Source organism: Lampris incognitus, chromosome 5, assembly GCF_029633865.1.
Source record: "Lampris incognitus isolate fLamInc1 chromosome 5, fLamInc1.hap2, whole genome shotgun sequence".
NCBI lineage: Eukaryota > Metazoa > Chordata > Actinopteri > Lampriformes > Lampridae > Lampris > Lampris incognitus.
The window spans coordinates 5055813-5077035 of record NC_079215.1 but is presented as its reverse complement, the minus strand read 5'-3'; the positions used below and the strand labels follow the sequence as shown (position 1 = coordinate 5077035).

Here is a 21223-nt window from a genome sequence, read left to right as displayed (position 1 = left end):
AAAGGAAACTTCAAAATATATTGCGAGGCTATTTCAAAATGAGAAATGTTTAAGAAAAATTTGTTGTCAGATATTTTGATCCCGTTTCCGTCCCGAGTCAAAGATCTTCATTAAATTGTTCTCATCTCATAATTCACACAAAAGTAATTCATACTAATTCAACATGTCATCTTGTTCTGTTGCCTTGTTTTTTTTTCTTGGATTTTCCCCCCTTTTTTCTCCCCAATTGTACCCGGCCAATTACCCCACTCTTCTGAGCCGTCCCGGTCTCTGCTCCATCCCCTCTTGCCAATCGAGGTAGGGCTGCAGACTACCACATGCCTCCTCCGATACATGTGGAGTCGCCAGCCGCTTCTTTTCACCTGACAGTGAGGAGTTTCACCAGGGGGACGTAGCACATGGGAGGATCACACTATTCCCCCCAGTTCCCCCTCCCCCCTGAACAGGCGCCCAGACCAACCAGAGGAGGCGCTAGTGCAGCGACTAGGACACATACCCACATCCGGCTTCCCACCCGCAGACACGGTCAGTTGTGTCTGTAGGGACGCCCGACCAGCCGGAGGTAACACGGGGATTCGAACCGCTGACCCCCATGTTGGTAGGCAACGCAATAGACCGCTATGCTACCCGGACGCCCCTGTTACATTTATTTTCTTTTAATTTATTTCTGATTTTCTCCCTATTTAGTGGCCAATCGATCCCTATTTTAGTTCAAACACCCACCCTCGTACTGCATGCGTTCGCCAACTGCATCTCTCTGGCCGGCAGTCTGGAAGGAGACGCCTCGCCACTTTCGTGACAAGGCGACTCCAGGCCGAACCACTGCATTTTACGACACACCCAGGGACGCATTCATGTGACAAACACAAGCCGACTCCGCCACCTCCCCAAGACAGCGTTGCCAATGATTGCTGCTTCGTCGAGTCCGGCCATAGTCGGATCTGACGAGACCGGGACACGAACCCCTGACCCCAGTGGGCAACTGCATCGACACAAAGCCGATGCTTAGGCCGCTACACCACCGCGGACCTGGGCCTGTTACATTTCTTAAGGGTCCATCACGCAACAAGCCAATTTCCTCACAATGAAGAAGTCAGAAGGCGTGCAGTTGTTCCAAAGAAAATTGCGCAAAGTTGAAAGAATCAGACTTCGTTTCATCATGGGGGGGGGGGGGTGTTGTGGTGAATCCAATCAGCTGTGATGCAGGAACAAACAACATTTTTAAAGCTAACCTGCAAGTTTCCATCATGAAGTAGTAATTTTCCTGGGTTTGGTAGGGGGGGGCCCGTGAACCTCTTCAGTGTGCAAACCCTGCGAGAGAGCGTGTGAGAACGACACAGTTGAAAAAAACAGAGGCGGTTTGTACTCGAACAGTTTAAATGTGGCGAAGAGGAAAAGTTGGAACAGTGCTGGGTCACAAAATAAAGGCAGTTATGTGTCTTTTAATGTGCCTCTTGAAACGTTTCCTCTGCTGCCTACCAGATCTTTTTGTCTCTATTGCAGAGGACGACAGCGAGAAACAGGACAACGGCTGCACTTATGATAAACCCCAGCAAACGCTCCCATCCAAAAGTACCAGGGTTATCTGTAAAAAACACAGTATAAGGCTTGTCAAATTAGGCATGGGGTACTCCATTTTCAGGATGAAATTTGCATGCTAGTGTGCTTTTTCTCTTGCCCTTTCCCTCCATCTCCTGTCTATTTTTATCCCTTTAGCTGACAAGCTTGTCGGAGGTGACTTAGGAGGAAGGGGGGTATCTGTGCCCTCTAAAGAATGGAAAAGATCTGCCAGTGTGTCGCTCAAATGAAAGGGCACATTGGTTGCATGCATCACATCTTAAACATTATAAAATGAGGCATTAAACCCTTTCTAAGCAGTTAAATCCAAGCATACACAACACATTGGCATAATATCAACATGAACAATTCCCATCCATCCATTATCCAAGCCGGTTATCCAAATTAGGGTCGCAGGACATGAACAATTTGAGTTCTTCAAATTCGTTTGTGCTGGAGCACCCAGAGGAAACCCACGCAGACAGGGGGGGGGGGGGACATGCAAACTCCACACAGAGGACAACCCAGAACGACCCCCAAGGTTGGACTACCCCGGGGCTCAAACCCAGGACCTTTTTGCTGTGAGGTGACCACGCTAACGACTGTACCACCATGCCACCCGTTCCCTCTTTAGTCGGTTGTTAAGTGCCTTGTCAGCATTGTCTATCCTTCCATTATCCAAACCGCTTATCCTGCTCTCAGGGTCGTGGGGATCCGGGTGCTCCAGTTTCCTCCTACAGTCCAAAGACATGTAGGTCAGGTGAATCGGCTATACTAAATTGTCCCTAGGAATGTATGTGTGTGTGTGTGTGGGCCCTGTGATGGACTGGCAGCCTGTCCAGGGTGTCTCCCTACCTGCCGCCCAATGACTGCTGGGGGAGGCTCCAGCGTCCTCGCGACCCTGAGAGCAGGATAAGTGGTTTGGATAATGAATGGATGGATGGAAATTTGTTTGTTCACTGTTCCTTGCACACGACCATTGAAATTAGGATCTGGATGGAAAAAAAAAACCTTTTGCATTGTTTTATAATGCATATATTGTCTGCATTGCACTAAGCCGTTTGGGATTACCTTGTGATTATGGACTATACAAATAAATGTGACTTGACATTGTATTTTCTCATTTAGCAGATTTTTTTTTCTTAATAGTTATCACATCATAGCCAAGAAAGCATGTCATTCATTCATTCATTCATTCATTCATTCATTCATTCATTCATTCTTTCAGTCATCTTCAGCCGCTTCTCCGGGGTCGGGTCGTGGTAGCAGCAAGCTAAGTAGGGCGCTCCAGACGTCCCTCTCCCCAGCAACGCCTTCCAGCTCCTCCTGGGGATCCCAAGGCATTCCCAGGCCAGATTGGACATGTAGTCCCTCCAGCGAGTTCTGGGTCTACCCCAGGGTCTCCTCCCAGTTGGCCGTGCCCAGAAAACCTCCAAAGGAAGATGCCCAGGAGGCATCCTAATCAGATGCCCGAAGCACCTCAACTGGCTCCTTTCGACGCAAAGTAGCTCCCCCCGGATGGTCGAGCTCCTCACCCTATCTCTAAGGCTGAGCCCAGACACCCTACGGAGGAAACTCATTTCAGTCGCTTGTATCCACGATCTTACCCGCAAAGCATGTTATGTCGAGTGAAATTCAGTAGTAAATACAATAGGGCCTTTGCACCACTCGGTGCTCGGGCCCTGACAAAGGTTTCCAAATTCGCTGACAATAGCACAACTCGGTCTATTTGTAATGCCTGAGACCTGGCTATGTGAGAAATGCATTATTATTTATTAAGAAAGGCATTTCTTGAATGAAGTAAGCAACTTAGTAGCTCTGATGGGACTTGCTGCCTTCATTTTGAGGTCAGGTGGGAAAACATTTGCATTTTGGGCTCAACACCATTAACTTATTAACTTGAGTTGCTCATGTTCTGTGTCCATACACTTGCTTGCTTGCTTGTTGTCTATCGTATCTGATGATGACCATCTTCTCCTATGTCCTTTGGTGGCTGAATAGTCCGATCCTGGATGCACAGTTGCGGTGCAGTTGCAGACCGGTCATGTAAACGTGGTGCTGGGGGGGGGGGCAGGGGTAGCTTTGCAAGCATGCCTCTTCGCATGCTTTGCTACACAGTGTTGTGTGCGCTGGTTTTCCATATACTTCGCTCCTTGTGAGACGTGAGAGCGCCAGATGGTGCGGCAGGAGGCAAGTTCCTCCAAAGAAGAGGGGTTGATCTGGCATCTTCTCAGTGTGGTCTTCATTTGGTCTTTGAACTGCTTCTTCTGCCCACCAGTGGTGTGTTGACCATTGTGTAGTTGGCCGTATAGGATTTTACGGGGGAGTCGTTGGCTGGGCATGCGAATGACATGCCCAAGCCACCTGAGTTGACGGTGGTTTAGGATAGACTCCACGCTGCAACTGCCTGCCCGCTCCAACACCTCTGTGTGTGGTACTCTGTCCTCCCAAGTAATGCCAAGGATCCTCTGGAGACATCTCACATGGGCGGCCTCCAGGCTTCTGAGATGGTAGCTGTAGATGGTCCATGCCTCACATCCATAGAGTAGTGTGGAGATGCACACTGCTGTGTAAACAAGCACTTTGGTGTGGAGACTGAGGTTGCTGTTCTGGAAAACCTTTCTCCTTAGACGACCAAATGATGTTGAGGCTTGTTTGAGGCGGTGCTGGATCTCATCATCCATTGTGCAGGTGTCAGATAGGCGTTGTGTGTCCACACACACACACACACAACACACACACACACACACACACACTAAGAGGATTGAGAACACGTCACATGGAGGAAGGGGTAACAGGACCAGCTCCAGTAATTAAAACACTGTCAGAGCACTTGTTATCACATGCTGTTTGCTCTGAATGAAGAGCTCACGTTTCAAATATCGCGAGGGTGTGAACGTGATCTCCAAAATCAACAAACATGGAGGCAGCACTGCATGTATCGAATGCCCAGAGCGTTGTCAGTTCCTGACAGTGAAACAACCAATCACGGCAGCGTAGAGTTTAGCGCATCGCTCCAGCTTGTCCAATCTAACACCAGCCTTTTATTTATTTCTGACTGGCGGAAGCAGACATACGTTTATGCTTACGAGTCATCTCCGGCAACGAATGCGGCGAAAAAGAATCCACCTCAGAACTTAAAAGTCAAGTCAATTTTGCTTGTATAGCCCGAACTCATGAAACAGAGGGCAAAAAGAATTTTGTTTCAGTGTCTGTCCAAGTTGAACCATGATCTGCCAGGGCCACCATTGATTAGAAGGGGAATTAAACGCCCAGGGAGCGTTGTGCAGTTAATTACTGCACATCAACTAACAGCTCCTGTTCCCATCCATTCACACCCAGCCAGGCTCTTCTGCACAGGAACATCAGCTGTTACTAGGGTTGCAGGATTATGGCTAAAATGATAATCATGATTATTTTGCTTAATATTCATCCATCTTGGAGAACATAACTGTTTCATTAAGCGTTTTAAATCAACAGAAAACTGTCTTCACCTTCAAAAGGTATTTAATAAACCTATAAATCGATAAACATTCAAAATCCATCCATCCATTCATTATCCAAGCCGCTTATCTGAATTCGGGTCGCGGGGATGCCGGAGCCTATCCCAGCAGTCATTGGGCAGCAGGCGGAGAAACACCCTGGACAGGCCGCCAGGCCATCACAGGGCCGACACATTCACACCTAGGGACAGTTTAGTACAGCCGAGTCACCTGACCTACATGTCTTTGGACTGTGGGAGGAAACCGGAGCACCCGGAGGAAACCCACGCAGACACGGGGAGAACATGCAAACTCCACACAAAAGACGACTTGGGATGATCCCAAAGGTTGGACTACCCCGGGGCTCGAACCCAGGACCTTCTTGCTGTGATGTGATCATGCTAACCACTGTGCCACCCACATTCAAAAGCTTCAAATTAAAATAATACCTTCTTCACACCAGAGGAAGCTTAACCTAGCTTCCCCTCTGGCCACGATCAATTAATTGCAGAAGCCAATATCAAAATCGCGATTAATATGCAATTAATTGTGCAGCCATGATTGTCACGATCTGTTCTGAGCAGGGCTCGTTACGTTATTAACAGTTGTTGCTCATGAAGCGGTTGGATTGCAAAGGTTGGAATAATGGCATGACTTGCTTTACAGTCATCATCGGAGAGATGATTTGGGCCTGGACCAGGAGCTACCATATGGATTAGCAAGAACAGAAGTAAAATCAAGTCCATGACCTCAACCTACTATTGTGGGTTGAAACACTGATGGGAAGGTAGATGTTGCTGCGCTCGGCCTGCTTGGATTCATACCTTGTTTATTAGCCCTGTACTGTGGCAATTATTTAATTCCACAAAATCAGAAGAGAGACAAAAATCTCTTACAGTATTGTCACACTTTAATATGCTCATGAACAGACGCACAAGCCTAGACTGGTCAACACAATGTTTCTTGCATGGGGGTTTTCAACAGATTCTAGCGAACTTTTGGGTGCTGAATCCAAATCTGGCATTAGTTTTTGCCTATCACATCAGGTTTTTGAACTATGAAAAATCATTATTTTTGAGAAAACAGCAATTTTACACTCGAAGTTAAAAAACACTGTTGCATTAGAAGATCGATAGATGCAAAAATGATTACAATGAAAGGTACCTACTTCAATTACAATATTAAATCATACATTAACATTTAATCCATGCTGGCTTGCACATATTTTTACTGTATGAAAAGTTTACAAATTTCACTAAACTAATATATAGACGGAAAAAGTTCCCCTTAACATGGTGTACATCCCTTAAATACAAGGCATCACTCAAGCTCAAAGCAGTTTTGTGACTTGTCACGACATTCAAAATGCAGCAATTAATGCAAAAATTTGCGAATATAAGAAAATAAGTACCGGTACTTGAAAGCGTAAGTATCCAAAGGCACAGGTGTAATCAAGTTACAACATGGTAAACTTCCTCTTTGTGGACAATCTCTTATATACAGCATCTGGGACATCCCTCATCAAACTCCAGCAGTAATCTGCCATCATATTTGAGTCCCAACGACCTTGATAACGTTCTTCCATCACTTAAATGTCTTGATGGAAACGTTCACCCTGTTCCTCGCTTACATCTCCAAGGTTATCTGGAAACTTGCTCAGGCGACTGTGCAGGTAGTGCACCTTGATGCTCATTCTGCACCCCAGCCCTCGCAGACTAAGGAGCAGCTCCTCCACAATCTCTCGGTAGTTGTCATCTTTCTTGTTCCCAAGAAAATTCTGCGCCACATTAGTGACTCGAGCTTCGACAGCGGTCATCGTCATAACGAAGTGTGGGTCCTTGAGTAATGTTCTGATCTGAGGTCCGTCGAATATCCCTGCTTTTTTCTTCTCGTCGCTAAGACTCGGAAAGGTTGAACATATGTAGCCAAAGCAGTCTCCAGTGTGATCAAGAGCTTTAACAAACTGCTTCATCAGACCGAGTTTGATGTGCAATGGTGGTAGGATGATATTTTTCCGATCAACCAGTGGTTCATTAATGATGTTCTTGTCACCAGGTATCAAACTACTCCTTGATGGCCATTCATTTCTCACCCAGTGCTCCTCCTTAGCCCTACTGTCCCAGTAGCATAGGAAACAAGGGTATTTGGTATAACCTCCTTGTTGCCCCAAAAGGAAGTTCACCATTTTCAAATCAACCATTCATGATCGTGGTACTTCAATTGTTCAAGTACAACCTTGATGTTTGCATACTCCTCCTTCAAGGTCACCGAGTGTCCTATAGGGATGGATCCATAGATGTTCCCATTGTGAAGTAAAACACATTTCAAACTTCTTTTCGAACTGTCAGTAAAGAGGCTCCACTCACTTGAATGGTACGCAGGCAATCCCATAGTGAGAAGAAGCCCTTCAACATCATGGCAGTATACAAGTTGACCATCAGAGTGGAAATACTTCCTCAGTTGTGCCCCTCTGTTGCGATAAAACGAGACACTTGTGCCAGGTTTGAGAAGGTTTTTCTCTTGCAGCCTGGAAGCCAACAACTCAGCAGATTGTTTTGGCAAATTCAAATCCCGGATCAGATCATTCAATTCAGGCTGACTATACAGTGAAGGTCGATCAAAAAATGAATCCAATGGCTTGTACTCTGCGTCTGCTTCTTCATCATCATCAACGGATAAAGATGTGGATGAAGTAAGTGCTTCTTCATCAATCTCTGCGAGCTCGGTAAAAATAGGCACGGGTATTTCGTCACAATGAGGAACTGGCCGTATAGCAGAGGGTATGCTAGGGTATTTCATGTATTGCTTGTTTTTCTTATTGAATCCTTTGACATTTACAAGGCAGAAGTAGCAGTCATCTAGGTGGTTTTTTGATTCTCTCCAAACCATCGGCACACCAAACTTGAGCTTAGCATTTTTTCCTTGAGACCATGATCTCAGAGTTTCGACACAAGTCGTGCATACCTTATGAGGGGCCCAGTGTTTGTCCTGGTCTCCAGCGGTACTTTAAAGTAAGCACGGTACACTCTCTTGACGAATGTAGTGATGTTGCGTATTTGAGGGGCTAAAGTGAAGCATCCACAGATATAACAGAAGATATCTGGGTTGTTACGGCACTTTCTTCTCTTTGGAGGTGTAGACATAGCTAGCTGACAGTGTAAGGTACTGGTATAAACAGCAGAGTCTTAACCGCAGATAGGGTAGTCTTCACAGCTGCAAATCACAAAACATAAACAAAGACTTAGAACATTTGTAAAATAATTTTAACTCTTTAATGCATAACATATTCATACCCCCTGTCAAAATGACCCCAATTAATTTACTTTTCAATTCATTTTCCATTAAACTCCTTCTCCTTGCAAACAGTACCCCCCTCCTCCCCCTCAAAAATTATACATTTGTGTTTTTTCCCCGCACTCAGGACCACACCTGCTCTGATCATGCTCTAACAATGCTCTGACCATGTCAACCATACTGTATGCATCACACTCTATTTTACAGTGTTATGATGTATAATATAGTATAAACACTTGATTCAAGACTTATGAAACTGTTTAACATGGAATTATGTATTGTATTTCTGATTTTAAACATCAGCTTACCTTGGGAAGAGCAGGATTTATGTTTGTTGACAGCACTTGGGGAAATGTCTGCTGCATCTGTGGCTGACTCCTTCAAAATGACTGACATCCCTCCCACCCCCTTATGTGACACTTTAAATTAGGTCCCATGCAAACATGATCTAAATAAATAGTTCCATCTCTTAAAATTGCATAGGGTGCCTGCTTTTGACTGGGATCCCAGCAAGAACTACTAGTAAAAATAATAGTAAAACATTTCATTTGTGATGAAAAAGCAATATATTTATAGAATACATGTGATATTACATGATAAAATACATTTAGTTCAAAGATATGACAAATAAACACTCAGCCTAGCATGAAATTACTTAGGAAATGAATAGGGGTCATTTTTATCCCCACCAAGATTGCCAGACTAGATGGTCAACTTTTGTAAAATCCTGAGTAAGGAGCATACAGATAGCACAAAAACTTGATGTGATAGAGCAAATCTGAGCTCAGATTTAGATTCAGCAGCCCAAAATTAGCCAAAAACAGTTTCCAAAGTCCATGCAAGAAAAAACAAAACTATATTTTTGTAGACCAATGCATGCGCCGATCAGTACAGTACAGTCTGTCTTATAGGGCAGTTGTCTGTTCTTCCCCTCCTTATCTCATGTCTTATCTCATGTCTTCCAGCTCACATTCCACCCAGGCCATTTCTTCAGTTACTGTGTACAGACTTTGCTACATTCAGCGAGTTTCCCACACGGTCCTCAGCTATCAACCAATAGTCAATCACAGGCCTTCACTAGTTCACACAGGAGAAGGCACTCTATGGTACCACCTTTGACCTGCTACACTTGAGCCCCAAGCATCCATCCAAGCAATGTGAACATGGTATAGCTGATACATGGTCAAAGATTAAAGTAAACAAATATTCATATATGAATTGCCCTCACACCCTGTATGCATTTAGTGACTGAGGATATGAACTGTGCCATTACCAGGTCCCTTCCCCACAGCCGATACCCATGTTGCTGTGGGGCTCCAGTCACTCCAGATAGATGTGGTCCAGTTTTCGTCAGGCTGGACACGAATCCGTACCTTGTACCTCTTTCCCCGTTCCAGGAAGTTTGGATCCAGCACGATTTCGCAGACTGGATTACATTGTTTATCGGCTTTGTCCCTCTGAAATGCATCCTGACAAAGGGGGAAATAATGTGGATTTTTACAAAAATTTGAAAAATCTTTGTAAAAGAGAAAAAACAAAAAAACAAAAACCCCAGTTTCAACCAATTTCAACCAACTGCAAGTGACCCAGTTTCAATCAATTACAATTTCAGTGTTAGAGAGTACAGTCTCCAATATGAACTCCTCCTCCTCCTGTATCTTAGACATCATTCCCACTAAGCTGCTCAAGGAGGTATTTTTAACTGTTGGCCCCATTATTCTGCAAATTCTTAATAATTCTCTAGCCTCTGGTTCTTTTCCAGGCAGTTTTAAGCATGCCATTGTTCATCCATTGCTGAAGAAACCTAATTTAGATCCCCTGTCCCTAAGTAACTACAGACCAATCTCCGAATTGTCTTTTCTATCGAAAGTTCTGGAGAAAGTAATTTCTTCTCAGTTTATTTCTTTTATGAACACTAATAGTGTTTTTAACAGTTTCCAGTCTGGTTTAAGAGCACTTCATAGTACTGAGACAGCTCTAGTTAAGGTTACTAATGACCTACCACTGACTGCAGACAGAGGTGACTGCTCGAGTTTAGTTCTTTTAGACTTAAGTGCTGCCTTTGACATAGTCGAACACAACATACTCTTACATCGCTTAGACTTGGGTTGGCATCAAGAGCGCGGCTGTTGGCTTATTATGCTCTTACTTCACCAACAGAACTTTTTCGGTTGTTCTGGGTAACTCTACTTCCTCGATGGCTCAGTTGAGTTGTGGTGTCCCCCAAGGCTCAGTTCTTCGCCCCCTTCTCTTTACTATATACATGCTGCCCTTTGGCCAGGTCCTTCAAAATCACGATGTGGTCTACCATTTTTATGCTGACAAAAATCAGTTATACATACCACTACAACCCACAGATCCTAGCCCCATAGCAAATCTCACAACTTGCCTCTCTGACATTAAATCCTGGATGCCCGAACATTTTCTCAAATTTAATGATGATAAGTCTAAGGTTATTCTGTTTGGTCCTGAAAATTCCATTAGCCCTTTTGTTACTTATCCTGGTGGCCTGTCAGATAGTCTTAAGGAGGCTGCTAGAAATCTAACCTCGGCTTTGATAATCAAATCAAGCACGTTGTTCAGTCATGCTTTCTCCAGCTCAAGCTGGAGAAAGCATGGTCATCAGGTCATTTTTATCAGTTGCCAATCTGTAAAAAGTTGCACATGCTTTTATCTATTCTCGGCTTCACTATTGTAATGCACCATATTCTGGTATCAGCCAGGGCTCACTCCACCATCTGCAGTTGGTACAAAATGCTGCTGCTCGGCTCATTACCGGGACAGAGAGGCGTGACCATATAACTCCTGTGCTTGCCTTCCTCAACTGGCTCAATGTTGCATTTTGACTTGATTTTAAAATGTTACTGCTCACTTTTAAGACTTTAAATGGTCTTTCTCCTACATACATGTCTGATTTATTGACCTGGTATATGATCACAAAGGGTGATCGGGCTTTTGCTGTTAGAGCCCTTACACTATGGAACCCTCTTCCTGTCAAACTAAGACAAACCAAGTCTCTGGCTGCTTTTAAATCTTGTCTTAAAACTTTTCTTGTTATGAAAGTTTTTACAAATATTTGATATTTGTTATCTATTTATTTATTTATATTGGTTTTATTTTTACTCTTACTTAATTGGTCTTACTCTTATTTTTGCTTTGTCTGGTTTAATTTCTTTGTAAAGCCCGTTGTAACATTGTTTTAGAAAAGTGCTATTATTATCCACCCATTCATTATCCGAACCGCTTATCCTGCTCTCAGGGTCGCGGGGATGCTGGAGCCTATCCCAGCAGTCATTGGGCGGCAGGCGGGGAGACACCCTGGACAGGCCGCCAGGCCATCACATAGGGCCGACACACACACACACACACACACACACACACACACACACACACACACACACACACACACACACACACACACACACACACACACACACACACACACACACACCTAGGGGCAATTTGGTACGGCCGATCCACCTGACCTACATGTCTTTGGGTGGTGGGAGGAAACCGGAGCACTCGGAGGAAACCCACACAGACACGGGGAGAACATGCAAACTCCACACACAGGACGACCCCGGACGACCCCCAAGGTTGGACTACCCCAGGGCTCGCACCCAGGACCATTTTGCTGTGAGGCGACCACGCTACCCACTGCGCCACTGTGCCACCCTATTATTATTATTATAATTACAGGTAAAACATTTTATCTGTTTCACACAAAATCACACATCTCTCTTATTCTGTCTGTTTATCTCTCTCTCTCTTTCTTTCTAACACACACACACACACACACACACACACACACACACACCTACCTTCCAAGATTGAGCTTCTTGTTTCCACTGAACCTGAAAGCTGTACTGTGTGATTCTGCCCTTATCCTCCAGAAACCAGCTGATGGTGCTGGAATTGATATCAGGCCGTCCAGGAGGTTTAAGCTTTACTGCATAGTTAAATATGTGCACACACAGACACAGACACACGCACAAAGAAGTACACACAGTGAGACATACAGATTTTTTCTAATCTCTCGATGTAGAATTTTTCTGACCCCTCCATTTGGTTTGTGTGAGATATTTTTTTCGTACACAAAACAACACGGTTTGTACATTATACTTACTGTGGCCTACTGGTTCGTACGTCAAGCTCAAGCTGTAATTCAGAGACTTACAAGTCAGTTGAATTTCCTGTTTAGTAGTCGTCTGAAACACCTGGGGAAAACAATCACAATGCTGTCAGGTGGGGCGGAGATTTGTCGTAGAAAAGTGTTTTAACTTTTTAAAAACAGAAGTTTGTCCGTTGGCTCTAGGTTTCGAGCTCGGTCATTTTTCTGAGCTCAGGCAGGTGAAGGAATACAGATTCTTCCACTGAGTATACAAGTTAGACATCCTACGGTCATAAGTAACAGGCGTCCCTTCATTCAGTCATTCATCTTCAGCCGCTTCTCCGGGGTCGGGTCACGGTGGCAGCAAGCTAAGTAGGGCACTCCACATGTCCCTCTCCCCAGCAACGCCCTCCAGCTCCTCCTGGGGGACCCCAAGGTGTTCCCAGGCCAGATTGGACATGTAGTCCTTCCAGTAAGTTCTGGTTCTATCCCGGGATCGCCTCCCAGTTGGACATACCTGGTAAACCTCCAAAGGAAGGCGCCCAGGAGGCATCCTAATCAGATGCCCAAACCACCTCAACTGGCTCCTTTCGACATGAAGGAGCAGCGGCTCTACTCCGAGCTCCCTCCGGATGTCCGAGATCCTCCCCTTATCTCTAAGGCTGAGCCCAGACACCCTACAGAGGAAACTTGTTTCAGCTGCTTGTATCCACAATCTCACCCTTTCGGTCTCTACCCAAAGCTCATGACCATAGGGGAGGGTTGGAACGAAGACTGGCTGGTAAATTGAGAGCTTTGCCTTCCGGCTCAGCTCCCCCTTCACCACGGTCTGGTACAGTCTGGTACAATGTCCACATTATTGCTGATGCCGCACCAATCCGCCTGTCAATCTCCCGCTCCATCCTACCCTCACTCGTGAACAAGGCCCCGAGATACTTGAACTCCTTCACTTGAGGCAACGACTCATCCCCAACCCAGAGGGAGCAATCCACTACCAGGTGCACCTGTTAGTATACTGACACTTTCAATAGAGGCATGATAAAGTGTCGGGGTGAGGTGACTGTGGTGAAGCGGTTGATGATGAAGACCGAGGATGAAGATGAAGATGATTACACGAATACTGATGCTGCTGCTAATTTCACGATTTCTCAATTGACTTGCCTCATTCTGCTGCCCTGGCTGCATATCGAATATTGTTATTTGTTGTGTGGATTTTATTACCTGCTCCTGACATACAGGTAGCATGGTTGTGTCACCTGGGTCACTGCACAGCACTTTAGTGTTTTAGTATTCAGGGCTTTTCATCATATGTATTGTTGTTGTGTGGACTCTGGGTTGTCTTGCTGTGAAACCAGTTGACTAGTTTGTGACAAATTAAAGGAAACATTTTTTTTTTCCCCAACATGAGTCTTGTTTGTGTAGTATTTTTCATCATTATTGATTTTATAATAATTTACGTACCTGCCTTATTATGGAGGTTTTTGAGACGAGCTCAAACGAAATTAAACTACAACTACCAAGATGGTCATTTTGGCGGTTTTGGGTTTTCAAAGTTTAATAACTTCATGAAAGAAAAAGAAAAAGATACAGACCTGCCGCTCCCTGAATTCTCCTAAAATTGCACATATTTGCATTAAAATGAGTTTTAGATCAATTGCACACAAAAATAAAGTTATGATAAGATCTACCTAAAACGACCATGAGCTGTCAGAATGACGGCTCATAATGTGCGCGGGATCGTGCGCGTCATGTCAGTATTTATGACGTGTGTTGGTTGCATCATTTCCTTCGTGAAGTTCGTTGCTCTGTCCTAGAAACACACTAGCGCCCTCCAGTGCAGAGAAACAGTCTAAACTTGATTTCTGATGATGTCCAACATGTCTGGTTGCAGACGCTCCATGACTACCACCGAGGCGCTGCAGTATTTACAGGCTTTGGACAGCGGCCATTTTAAATTATTTGAAAAATAGTATTAAAAGTTGTTAAAATGTTAATTTTGGTGTCAGTTAGTTTCATAACAGACATACTAACTTATGTAATGTATTAATATTGCAATTGGGTATTCATCTTGACAGCAGGGGCACAACGAGGGGGGGTGCAGAGGGTGCAATGCACACAGGTGCCGCATCAGTGGGGGTGCCAAAAGTACAGTGTACAGTAAACAATTTCTGTTTATAGGCCTATTTGTTTGTTGTTAAAAGTTTAATATTTATAAATATTATTACTTAGATGAGAATTTTGGATTAGAATAGTTACATATTAAATTTTTAATTATAATAATTTTTTTTGCGTACGGTGCTTGACAAAATATAGAGTTTAAAAATCGTGGCGGTCGAAATGACCGCCCACGGTGGTTCTATGAGTTTTTAAGTTCCGGTCGTTGTTTGGGACTGTTTCAGTATTTATTTTCAGTTCTGTTTTTACCCGTCACGTTTTAAAGGCCTTGTTACGTTTGTTAGATTAGCAACATGTGTTTTCCGTTTTGCTTTTCAGGTCATATTTTCACTTGTTGTGTTTTGCTGTTCAAGTTCGAACATGTCTTTCTGAAGTTTAAATTGTTTAAAAATAGTATTAAAAATAGTTGTTAAAATGTCAATTTTGGTGTCAGTCGTTTCCTAACAGACATACTAACATCTTCAGTGCATTAATATCTCAGTTGGGCATTTATCTTGACAGAATATAGAGTTTAAAAACCGACCGTCATTTTGACGGCCCGTGGTCGTTTTAGGTAGGCGTGATGGTGTAATTAAATACCAGAGGTACAACTTGCAGAACGTGCAACTTGCACTTGTCCTTTACTGAAACTCACGTAGCTGTGACTGAAGACCAGGGAGCATCTTCTCAGGTCAGGTTTGAAGGAGTCAAAGGGCTCCAGGTCGCAGGAGGTGTTGTGAAATGCGCTGAAGCAATTAAGAAAAAATATTTGTTGTTTTTTTTTTTAAACCACACAGCGTACAGCATTTGATCTACTCTATGCATGTATACATGTATCTCTTTGTCAGGCTGTCTATTTATTGATCCAGTAATTTTTTCCCATTCTTTACCTTGTCCATAGTCTCCCTCTTCTGCTTTTCTTCGGTCTTCTGAAGGCGTGCAGACTGCATGGTGTGTAGTGACATGTGCTATTCCACACACATGTGATGTTGTTATTGTAGTCATTGACGCAGATGAGACCTGTAACAGAGACAAGAGCCCTTGTTTGTTATCTCAGACTTTTTCATCAGCAGTTTCTTATGAATCACGAATTTTTCATATTTGTAGTCACATTTTTTAACGGAGGGGAACTTGTGACAGCAGGGCTTGCCATGTTTTATCTAAACAAGTGTAACCGGGCTATTTTCGATCCGGGGTGTACTGCTCCACAAGGCAACATCGCTAACCGCATGACTAAAGGGGGCCGACCCCCTGGCGATTGGCCAGTGAGTCTTCTTGTAGGTTACACAAGCCTTGGTTTTGCATTCCAGACAACTCGGATGTCGAGATTTTCCGAGCTCCTACTAGAAAAAATGCCAATTATCGCTGCTTCATTGAGTTTGGCCATAGTCGGATCTGATGAGACCGAGGCGCAAACCCCGGTCCCCGGTGGGCAACTGCATCGACGCAAAGCCGATGCTTAGACCGCTACACCACCGCGGACTAACCCGCTTCATAGTTAAGGGGTTGCAGCCCTTCAGTACAGTTGATCTCCATCTTTTAGGTAAGTTACATTTGCAACGATCTACTAGGAAAAGTAACAGTAAATACATGAACTCTTTGAGGACGAAGACAGGGCCCTAACCATCAGTGGTAATGTGGAGGGTGTCAGCACAAACGTGCAGACTGAAGCAGAGAGGGCAAATAAGGAGTTGGCGCTATATAGAAGCCTGCCTAATGTGTTGACCTCAACAAATCCAGTAATCTGGTGGTTTGAGAGAAAGGAGACTTTACCAGTCTTGTTTGGTCTAAGTGCTAGGTATTTGTGTCCCCAAGCATCCTCCACTACGGTTGAGCGAACATTCTCAACAGCTGGGGAGACACGATTAGTGTAGAAAGAGCCCGTCTTCTGCCAGAAAGGGCAGATATGCTTATTTTCCTGCATAAGAACGCTAAATGAGAATGAGCAAACATACATTAAAGATGTCAGCCTGCACGTTGACCTCATTGTCATTGTATCCTTTCAATTTCAAAGTGCTAGAGTACAGAACCAAATTAACACAATGTGTCAATGAATTATGGTGCTCGCTGTATAGAAAAGTACTTTGCTGATAATCCTACAAGGTTTTCATAATATATAGTATCGAAAAAAGTACTGTTTAGGCATCGTATCGAATTGGAGGTATTGGTTTTGGTATCGGTATCGAACATTTTCAGACGATACCCAACCCTATCAGCAAGTAGCCAAATGGCGAGTAGATTGGTAAATTTGTACTCCCCACCAGCCACTTTTGCAGATAACCAAGCAAGAGCCTCCATTCCTTTTGATTAATGCAACCCCACGACGATATGCATTGCTACACAAACAAGCTGAGAAAGCTGCAAACCTCAAGGGGTGTTATGACTGTGTATGATTCATTACTCTGGAAGATTTTACGATAAATGCTCAACGGGGTTATGATCACTAACTTTCATTTGATGATGTGTCGGAACACTTATTGGCTTGGAGACTTGGAGACAGGTAGACTTGGAGGAGAATGGGAAGCAGAATCAGCTGAAGAACCGTTCCACCTGATGGCCCCATGCTGCTGTCCTGGACCTGAAGATCTCAAACCAACAGTATTTTTCTTGTGGGGAAAATGGGAAAACCTGAAGTTGGCCGAAGGGGATGGGTGCGTTGGACTGGCTCTTGCTGGTGAGTGTGGTGCCCTTCAGGGTCCCTCAGCGCTTCCTTGTTATCTACACAGGAGACAGGGATGAAACTGGTGAGACTTGGGAATGCAGAGATTACTGTGTAAATAAGGCTGCTCGCTTTTCCAGTTTGCTATTTCATGTTTGCATTGATCCCAACTGTAGAAGCACCAGTACTCAAAGACGGACTGGTAGACAACCACACCATCACACACCATTTACTGTGCACAGACCAACATGGGTATGCCACTCACACATATGCCACTCATAAATACATGGCACTGTACACACTAACACACAACAAATTATGTACTGTATGTATCCCATGTCACAAAAGCACTTCGGAAATCTGGACGATGATAGTGCAGGGTTCCAATTTGCTAAATACGGTTCTGTCTATAGCCATTCACATCCTATATATTATATATATATATGTGTGTGTATGTATGTATACATGTATGTATATATATATATATGTGTGTGTGTGTGTGTGTGTGTGTGTATACGTATATATATATATATATATAGAGAGAGAGAGAGAGAGAGAGAGAGAGAGAGAGAGAGAGAGAGAGAGAGAGAGAGAGTGTTTATTTCTGGAAACCATCAATTGTGTAGATAAAAGTGAAGTGCTCAACAAATGAGGAGTGGAATATTAAGATAGTGTGCGACGCACGAAACAAATTTGTACTGAAATGCATTAAAGTTTTTTCCTATATCTATCTTTATATATATATATATACATATATATATGTATGTATGTATGTATGTATGTATGTATATAAGATAGATGTAGGAAAAAAAACTTTAATACATAGCATATATCTACTACTACTACTACTACCATTTCCAACTGTTCCCGTTAGGGGGCGCCACAGCGGATCATCCGTTTCCATCTCTTCCTGTCCTCTGCATCTTCCTCTGTCACACCAGCCACCTGCATGTCTTCCCTCACCACATCCATAAACCTCCTCTTTGGCCTTCCTCTTCTCCTCTTCCCTGGCAGCTCCATATTCAGCATCCTTCTCCCAATATACCCAGCATCTCTCCTCCACACATGTCCAAACCATCTCAATCTTGCCTCTCTTGCTTTGTCTCCAAACCGTCCAACCTGAGCTGTCCCTCTAATATAATCATTCCTAATCCTGTCCTTCTTCATCACTCCCAATGAAAATCTTATCATCTTCAACTCTGCCACCTCCAGCTTCACCTCCTGTCTTTTCATCAGTGCCACTGTCTCCAAACCATATAACATAGCTGGTCTCACTACCATCTTGTAAACCTTCCCTTTAACTCTTGCTGGTACCCTTCTGTCACACATCACTCCTGACACTCTTCTCCACCCACTCCACCCTGCCTGCATCCTCTTCTTCACCTCTCTTCTGCACTCCCCGTTACTTTGAACAGCTGACCCCAAGTATTTAAACTCATACGCCTTCATCACCTCTACTCCTTGTATCCTGACCATTCCTCTGTCCTCCCTCTCATTCACTGATATGTATTGTGTCTTGCTCCTACTGACTTTCATTCCTCTTCTCTCCAGTGCATACCTCCACCTCTCCAGGCTCTCCTCCACCTGCACCCTACTCTCGCTACAGATCACAATGTCATCCGCGAACATCATCGTCCATGGAGAGTCCTACCTGATCTCGTCCGTCAACCTGTCCATCACCATTGCAAACAAGAAAGGGCTCAGAGCCGATCCTTGATGTAATCCCACCTCCACCTTGAACCCCTCTGTCATTCCAATCACACACCTCACCACTGTCACACTTCCCTCATACATATCCTGCACCACTCCTACATACTTCTGTAACTCCTGACTTGCTCATACAATACCACACCTCCTCTCTCGGCACCCTGTCATATGCTTTCTCTAAATCCACATAACTCCTTCTGGCCTTCTCTATACTCCTCAATCAACATTCTCAAAGCAAACATCACATCTGTGGTGCTCTTTCCTGACATGAAACCATACTGCTGCTCGCTGATCATCACCTCTCCTCCTCTTAACCTAGCTTCTATTAGTCTTTCCCAAATCTTCATGCTGTGGCTGATCAACTTTATACCTCTGTAGTTGCTGCAGTTCTGCACATCACCCTTGTTCTTGAAACTCGGTACCAGTATGCTTCCTCTCCACTCCTCAGGCATCCTCTCACTTTCCAGGATTGTGTTAAACAATCTAGTTAAAAACTCCACTGCCATCTCTCCTAAACATCTCCATGCCTCCACAGGTATGTCATCAGGACCAACTGCCTTTCCACTCTTCATTCTCTTCATAGCTGCCCTCACTTCCTCCTTGTTAATCCACTGCACTTCCTGATTCACTGTCCCCACATCATCCAAACTTCTCTCTCTCTCATTTTCTTCATTCATCAGCCCCTCAAACTATTCCTTCCACCTTCTTAGCACACTCTCCTCGCTTGTCAGCACATTTCCATCTCTATCCTTGATTGCCCTAACTTGCTGCACATCCTTCCCAGCTTGGTCCCTCTGTCTAGCCAGTCAGTACAAGTCCTTTTCTCCTTCCTTGGTGTCTAACCTCTCATACGACTCACCATAATGCCTTTTCCTTTGCCTTCGCCACCTCTCTTCGCTTTACGCCGCATCTCCTTGTACTCCTGTCTACTTTCTTCATCTCTCTGACTATACCACTTCTTGTTTGCCAACCTCTTTCTCTGTATACTTTGCTGTACTTTCTCATTCCACCACCAAGTCTCCTTGTCTTCCTTCCTTTGTCCTGATGACACACCAAGTGCCTTCCCAACAGTGTCCCTCACTATTTCTGCAGTGCTTGCCAGCCATCCGGCAACTCTTCACTACCACCCAGTGCCTGTCTTAACTCCTGCATGAACGCCACACAAGTCTTCCTTCTTCAACTTCCACCATTTGATCTTTGGCTCTGTCTACACTTGCTTCCTCTTCTTCTTGGTCTCCAAAGTCATATGGTTATACATAGCATATATATATATATATATATATATATGTGTGTGTGTGTGTGTGTGTGTGTGTGTGTGTGTGTGTGTGTGTGTGTGTGTGTGTGTGTATATGTGTGTATGTGTATATGTGTATATATATGTATGTATATATATATATATGTGTGTGTGTATGTATGTGTGTGTGTATATATATATATATATATATATATACTTGGTTTCCAAAGTCGTATGATTATACACACACATACACACACACACACATATAGCGGTTTGTTTTTTGTTTTTTTCAGAAACCGTCAATGGTGTTGATAAAAGTGCTCAACAAATGAGGAGCGGAATATCTATCTGTCCATCTATCTATCTATATAAAGCGTTGTTTAAAGAAACACTCAATGGTATGGAAAGTGCTCAACAAATAAGGAGCAAAATTATATATATATATATATATATATATATATATATATATATATATATTAGTACATAATTTCCCTGCACTTGGTGTGTGCAGGGAAATGGAAGTACTTCGGTCATAAAAAAAAAGTCACATGGTACGCTCACCCAAGATGGCGGCATAGGAGTAGTAGGGTCTGGCTAATTCGACAAAACTCTCAGAAAAATCTAGATTATGATTGTATAATTCCGTCTATTTTGTGCCTCGTGGTTACATGATTGAATATGTCCCAAAAGAGTCATTATTTTACTCGTAATCCGCCTCAAAATCAGGGAACTGAAACGTCTACCGAGCCGACGAGCAAGATGGTGACGCAGAGTGAAGCTCCAGATAGCCCGCACCTAGCTAACGTGGCTACTGAACTACAGGGCATTGGGACCATCCTTGAGACTCTAGCTAAAGACGTATCCGGAGTGAAAAGTGGAATGGATTCTCTGAATGACACTGTTAAAAAGCTTGGGGACAGAACTACCGAGGCCGAATCAGGAATATCAGTGCTGGAGGATGACAACGTTAAACAGGGCCCAGTCATGGAGGACATGGTGAAGCCAAACAGGCTGCTGCGAGG

General features: G+C 44.0%; 1 protein-coding gene across 1 annotated transcript in view; it reads right to left on the bottom strand.

Moving 5' to 3' along the window:
* Positions 1–21223, bottom strand: part of LOC130112364 (uncharacterized) — a 43277-nt gene that overhangs the window by 1945 nt on the left and 20109 nt on the right. The window contains exons 2-9 of the mRNA XM_056279700.1: positions 17047–17316; positions 15489–15618; positions 15254–15344; positions 12460–12550; positions 12155–12282; positions 9607–9802; positions 1480–1585; positions 1233–1311 (exon numbers count right to left, since the gene is read on the bottom strand). Of these exons, the coding sequence (XP_056135675.1) occupies positions 1233–1311; positions 1480–1585; positions 9607–9802; positions 12155–12282; positions 12460–12550; positions 15254–15344; positions 15489–15618; positions 17047–17161 (936 nt within the window). The 5' untranslated portion in view covers positions 17162–17316. The remainder of the gene's footprint in view (positions 1–1232; positions 1312–1479; positions 1586–9606; positions 9803–12154; positions 12283–12459; positions 12551–15253; positions 15345–15488; positions 15619–17046; positions 17317–21223) is intronic.